Source organism: Larus michahellis, chromosome 9 (assembly GCF_964199755.1).
Source record: "Larus michahellis chromosome 9, bLarMic1.1, whole genome shotgun sequence".
Taxonomy (NCBI): domain Eukaryota; kingdom Metazoa; phylum Chordata; class Aves; order Charadriiformes; family Laridae; genus Larus; species Larus michahellis.
The window spans coordinates 19,987,694-19,994,732 of NC_133904.1; the positions used below are offsets into that span (position 1 = coordinate 19,987,694).

The following is a 7,039-nucleotide window of genomic DNA, read 5'->3' on the forward strand; positions in this document are numbered from 1 at the left end:
CCTACAAATATCAACAAGAGACTAAGTGATGGTAACTGGCGCTGCAGGTGCTCACTTGGAAAACTCATTTTTATTCCAACATCCCTTGTCTGCTGGCAGTCTGGAACCAGCACCTGACACTAGTAGCAGGGTATGGTCAGGAACAACAAGTGAACACTTGTGAAGAGACACTCACCCAAGTCCTTCAGCTTGTAAGCACATAGAGTTAGCCAGTCTTACTCCTACCTTCTCCCAAAGCGTGCTTGGTGGCATTATCAATGAAAAACCCTCATTACTTGCGCAAATGACTGTGTTTACTCTTTAAACAACTAAATTTCAAATAGCTTCCTGTTTATCACAACTGCAGAGGGTACCTGTGCAGGGCACAGCTGCAAAAGAATGACAGATGACAAACAACATAGATTTCCCTGCAAAGGAAGCACACTAAGTGCTGCATATAGCACATAAATGGCACAGCTTTGTCTTCATTTTTGGTATGAGAACGCTTTTGGTCTAGTGAAACTGAAGATCCATTTACCATCATATTATGACCCTGAAAGCAGGTAATTACAAGGCAGAGCATAAGCACTCCAGCAAACAAGAATGATGCTTCCCCAGGGTGCTCTCTCTGTCTCAGCAATCTGCCATCTTAGTGTTTAGCAACTGTAGAGATAGATTTTTGTTTTACGATTTGGCTTTTTGTACCCGTATGAGCTTTAAAATCCACAACACCCTACAGCAAATGGCTCTGAAGCACCGTGCAAGGAAGTTCATCAGAAAACAGACACTCCTGGAGCTGCTGCTCCGGTTCCTCTCAGTACATCACACACATGAGAAGACATAAGATACATAAATCAAGTAAGCATTCATAAATCAAATCAAGTAGCAAAATAAACCAAATAGCGATACAAGAGGACACTGCAGGTTCACTCTTCTCAGTTGGCAAGAAAGATATCTAAGCAAGATATTTCTTATCTGAAATGGAAATTATTTTCATATATTTATTGTTGCTTGCTCACAGGAAACTGGAGGAAAACATTTCCCTCATAAAAAAAGGACATGGGAAAATAATAGTTTAGAAGTGTCTACGACAAAGCATCAAAGAACTGGATGCTGGGAAACACCAATCCACATAGCCATCGCTGCCAGTCTTGGGATGACACAGCAGCAGGCTTTAAGTCTACAGATTCCAGTCACTTTCTGCAAAGACTAAATATCTCCCCTTCCATTTCGAGCACAAAAGTATTTCCTTTGGAGTTTTATCCAGTGGCAAGTCTTCATTTCTGCTAAATTTGAGGAGCCTGTATTCCCTTTAGTCAGACTTGCAGACGGGCCGCGTAAAGCAATATTTTACTGTGCTCCAGCAGAAAACCACCAAGAATTCACAGCTTCCACAACCACAGGATGCAGTACTTGAGTGTTTCTCTCTGCTACCACAACATAGCTAATGAGGCAATTCACCTGGAGTCAATTTAAGTTGTACCTACAATTAACTTCTGCCCATACCAGAGTTGCCCACTCAACTTAATGAGCCTTTTTCACCATTTGTCCCATTAACCTCTACCCAACAGTCTTTAGAAAAACATTAATTGGTTTTATTCAAGATGCTCCTTGTTATTGCTTTTTAATTCCCTATTGCACATGTTCTCTGCTGAGCAGCACATACGCATCCTCAGTTCAGAAGTGACATCATTGTTACACATTGGGTCTGTTTGCAGTTATGTTCCTTCACAGTGTAAAGCAGGACGGCAAAGCAGCAAGTTTCTCACTCCCCTTTTTAAATAGTTTTCCCAAGAAAAACTCAGTAACCCTGCTGCTGCACCCTGCCTGTTACTTTGCCTTCTTTCCTTCCCATACATGATTTTCCTTCTCTTATGGAGTTTTCCACACCCTTTGAGCAGTTTTTGCTGAGTTTATATAGACATCTTAATTATCTACTTTACAAGTAAAAGAGTATCCTGAGAATCTCTCTTAAAATGAGTTTTGTTTAAACAAAATTAATCTTTGAAGCTTGTTGTTTGATATGGACTTTAAAAAAAAAAAAAAAAAAACAAACCACACAGAATATTTTAAGTCTCCCTCTTCCCCTTCTCCTAAATTACAAATTTGCAAATTTTTTTTTAATTCACTTTACCTGTCAGAGAAAGGAATACTTCCATGCTCGCCCCATTTCTCATGGCTTCTCTGCATATTCAGCTACTGCCCACCATGAGAAAGAACATTTAGCTATGCGTAGCATCGATCACAACTGACAAAAAATCCTTATTTGTACTAAACTATTGTGTGGCACTGCAGTAATAAAGAACCTTAGCTAGTCACATTTTAATGGAGGCATTTCTGTGAGAAGAAAAACCACCATAAATGTCGCCTGAACTGGTGCGAGGCACGGAATTACTATTGTAAACTTACAGGCAACAGTAGCAACAAAAGACACAGCGAAGAGACATAGTCCCATGTATTTTTCAACAGAAATGATGGAAAATTATTATTATTTGCTTAAAACCATTCCCCTATATTCTCCCACTGAGGATGCTGCAGGAACTGCCTTCTTCCGACACACACAAGACACAAACAGAACAATTTTGGGGAACGCAACTACCCAGCAGCATTCTCTACCTGCACCCACTGGTGGAACACATACTCCAATATTAAACCCTTTCAGGAAGAATCCAAAGAAATGCAACAAGCAGACCTGCCATTTTAAGGAAACTCATGAAAATTCTTTCCACAATCCTTTTCTGAACACAAACTCTCCCTCAAGCATTTTTGTAAAAGGGAACATCACCAGAAAGTTTGCATTTCTTAAGATTCACTAATCCTGCTATGCTCAAACAGCAAATTTATGAGTCAGAGGGCTTTTTCTGGAGGACAGCCCAATTTTTACTTAAAGCATTGTAACCACTAACCAGCAAAGTTAAAGAAAAAAAAAAAAAGATTATCTCCGAAAACAAATCACCTTCCCTGCTGAGGGAAGGTGATTTGTTAGATTACCTTCTAAACTGAGTTAGGCCCTAATGGTGTTAGGTTCTAAAACAACACTATTTAAGCTCGAGCACCCCATTATTAATCACTGCCACATCCTTAAAGATTACTGACAAATTTAAGTAAAAGCTCCTAAATAATTCCGATTTCAGCAAGTTTGGTATCTGATACTTTCGAGGATCTGGGCTTCAAAATCTGCAGTGTCTGGAATGCTGACTACTTGGCCAATAACCCAGGTAAGTTTTTTTTCCTTTAAGAAGCCTGCGCCATTTCTGTTCCCCTCCCCTCCCATTTCCCCACTGTTCACAAAGAAGTTACCTGCACATAATGAGTAGACACACAGTCTATCATCACTGGCCAGTGTCCCTTTGTTCCAAAAGCAAGTGAACTGTGTCACTACAAGACACTGCTTCAAAAACAAATCAGAAATGACCCTTTGTTCATTTATATATATTCACAATGCTAATTCTTTTCTCCCTTAATGACAGACCTCACTGTGCAAACACAGGCAAATACTCACTTGACTGTATTAGCAGCATTCTGTGTTACAGCAAGTATTCGCGGGATCAGGTCCTTTCCATGAAAATATTCTCAAATGTAATCTACCCGTAATTCATAAAGTACACAATTTTCTCTGCTTCTTTACCTAAAGTGATGGTAGCTGTTACGTATTTTAAATGGAAAAGTGTTTTACATGCACTCAGCTTCTTCTAATGTACTTTAACTGTTGAAAATATATGGAAAAGCTACAATCACACAAGTGTCAGGTTGGTTATCTACATTTCTAAATTATGAACAATTTACTTTATTTGCTGCAAAGGCTACAGTGTATTTTTTCCTGAAATTGTGAGAACCAAACCCCAATTATATCATACCGTCCTCAGCTCCCATTAAATGACAAAGACTGAGCAATCCAGATGATGAAATCATTACATTAACAAAAAACTGAGGCATTATGAAGAAATAATGCATTCCTCAGCAGCACGATCATTTCAATCTGGAATTCCAGTTGCTTATTTCTTATTGCTCTTCTCAGCTTATAATACTGAATGGGAAAAACCAGGTCACGAGATCTGGAAATTCTGAACAAGCAGCAAATTGAGGAAAATAAGGCATGTGAGTTAGACAGTGAAGACTACGTTTGACTTGACTTTATTCCTCGTGCTCTGTGTGTAATATTTTCTTGATAGACTAAATCACAGGGGCTGGATAAGTCAGTGTGGGGTTTTTTTGGTGGGTTGCTTTATTGCCTTTTTTTTTGTAATTTAACATCTTGAATGCATTCTTATTTGTATTTCTACCTAATTTATCTGAAAGATGTTTTCAAACGTCTTAAAGACCTATCATGTTGGGTAGAACATTAATTCCAGCTGCGAGAGCCTCATCCCTTGGTGAATCACACAGCCACAAAACGCTAGTTGGTCCTGCAATATCCCTCAAGATTTTCATCAATTCCTTATTTATTATATCAACACCTATAACGTAACAGCATTTTTATGGACAATCACTTGGCCGCTTTAAGGCAAGCATCATAACAATACAAGAGGTAGAAGATACAAAATTATTTTTTCTGCTAAGTATAGAAATGACCTCGTCTTCCTTAACTGGCACCTTTTCTCAACCCCCATAAGGCAAACATGAAGAGAGCTCCAGTCCATGGAGGTTCTTTCCTAGAGAGTACAGGGGAAAAAATGAACACAAGAAGTACGGGCAGAGCAGTAACACCACAGACCAAAAGATACCAAGAAAAACATGAAAAAGAAAACCCTGTTCTTTATGCTTGTGCATTGGTGTCGAGTATGATTTGTATCTTCTTGACTGCAGAAGACATCGGAGACTGTTGCTCGAGTGCTGTTTGACAGACTAGTTACCTATTACACAGGTGGCATATACTATTTCCCACTATAATCCTAAGCATAAATGACATGTTTCTCAACAAAGGCCCTCCTGTTCAAAAAGAATCATCAAAACAAAACGTGCATTCTGTATTTTCCTGGAGATTTTCACACAAAAATCGCTAGATACTAATTAAAAAGAAACAAACTAAAACCTTCAAACTATCAAAAAAAAAAAAAATCAAAGCTCACACCAAGTCTGCAGTCTTAACTTTCATAACATAAACACCCAGGCTATAAAGGCAGATTCATGGAAAGCAATAAAAACTTTGGTTACGTCTGTGCAAAGAAAAAGGTAGTTTTTACACATGACTACATGCAAAACTGCTGATTACACTGCTTTTCCTCAACCAAATATAGTTAAAATCATTATCGTGTTAGTTTTCCCATTAAATAACTTGCTTATTCTTTAGCAAAGTATGTTAATGATTAATTATTTTCAGAAACATTTGCATTTATCAAAACAGAATATTGAAGAGCTTTGTACAATCATGTTCTACAATCTCAGAATTTATTATCATTGCTCAAATCTCCACTGTTAAGGGTACAGATCTTCCCCAATATTCAATAGGAAGTTTTGCTGTTTAATAACTTCATGGATGATTTATACTCTAATATTAAGGATCTTGCTATAAGAGAACGCCGTTCACGTGAAAACTCACACTCAGTGCACATGAACATTCCTTGCGGGAAATATATGCCTTAATAGCAATTAAAAATAACGGATACTCAGGAAAATGTATTTCTTCTTTATTGAGTGGAAGTGGTTTCGTTGGTTGGTTGGTTTTTTTTTTTCCTTTCCCTAGGCATGGCAATAAAGGAAAGACACATAAAACAATCCTAACATTTACCTCTTGTCCTAGGAAAGCCTGAGTTCGTGCAAAGACAAAGCGATAAGAGCCTCTCCTACTATCAGGAAACTATTCTCCCTCCTCCTCTTCCTTCCTCCCAAAGCAGCCCAGATGAAGACTTCTGCCCTGCATCATCTTTTCAAAATAAACACCCCCAAAGCGATAACCAACCACTCCCTCGCGGCTCCCAAACCCACAACCCACCAGATTTCCTTGGAAGTTTTTTTTCCACCCAGACGTTTCCCCAGAACCCGCCGGGCCGCGCCAGCCAGCCCACCCTGCCCCGACAGCACCGGACGCGTCGTCTTCCCCTTCAGAAAAGCACTTCAAAAACAAAATCATAAAGGAAGAAAAAAAAAGAAACTAAGGCCAGGGAAAGCCTGTACTGCTGACCAACTCCGCCTTTGCGAAATGTTACTTTTCTTCCTCAGAACAGCCCCGCCGCGCCTGGCACGGCCGCACCCCGGTGCTGAGGGGACAGGACGGGGGAGAGTGGCCGGGCGCGGCCGCCCCCGGGCCTACCTTCAGCACGGCGACGGCGCCGTTGGGACTGTGCACTTCGAAGGCGGCCGCCTCGTCCCCCGCGGCGGCGGCGGCCTCGGGCTGGTGGTAGCTGAAGCAGGCGGAGGCGATGTCGAGGTGCCCGAGGGGCAGCGCCTCCTGCGGCCCCTTGAAGTAGTAGAGGTAGCAGCGGCGGGGGTCGAAGACGAACCAGCGGCTGCGGAACCCGCGCAGTGGCCCCTTGCCCGACAGCTTCTGCAGGTACCCGCAGAGCTTGGGGATGCCGGGGCCGGCCTGCTCCCCCGCCGGGCCGCAGCCGGGCCCCGCGCCCTCCCCGCCGGCCGCCGCCGGGCCCTCCTCCCCCTCCGCGCCCGCCGCCGGCATCGCCGCGCCTGGCCCCGCCGCGGACGCGACAGCGCCTCGCCGCGCCCGGCACTGCCGCGCAGGGAGCGGGCCCGACCCGTGCCGCGCCGCCTCACGGGACTTGTAGTGCGGCCGCCGCGGCGCGGCCCGGCCCGGCCCGCCGCTCCCCCCAGGCGGCGGCCCAGGGCAGCCCCGCCCTGGCTGCCGGGCACGGCCCCGCCGGGACGGGACCCTGAGCGGGGCCTCGGCCTCCGCAGGGGCCCGCTCCGGGAAGCCGGCACGGCAGCAGCCGCTGCTGGGCTGGGAAACAGGGCTCTCCGGGCTCTTCCAGCCCACCGGCCAGAGACCCGCCGAGGGCACGGGTCGCACGACGCCTTCGCAACGTCCCACCGCACCAGACCCTCGCTGCTCTGCCTGTGGGCAGGGGTTTAAAAATCACTCCCAAATCGTATTATTTATGGGGAAAAA

General features: G+C 43.8%; 1 protein-coding gene across 2 annotated transcripts in view; it reads right to left on the bottom strand.

Moving 5' to 3' along the window:
- Positions 1-6,623, bottom strand: part of TBC1D2B (TBC1 domain family member 2B) — a 33,101-nt gene extending 26,478 nt beyond the window's left edge. The window contains exon 1 of one of the 2 annotated variants that reach the window (XM_074600384.1): positions 6,230-6,623. In XM_074600384.1, coding sequence (XP_074456485.1) covers positions 6,230-6,592 — 363 coding nt within the window. In that variant the 5' untranslated portion in view covers positions 6,593-6,623. Of the gene's footprint in view, positions 1-5,707; positions 5,790-6,229 lie in introns of those variants that run through there. The other variant, XM_074600385.1, reaches the window with a different exon arrangement.
- Between the last annotated feature and the right edge of the window lie 416 nt (positions 6,624-7,039).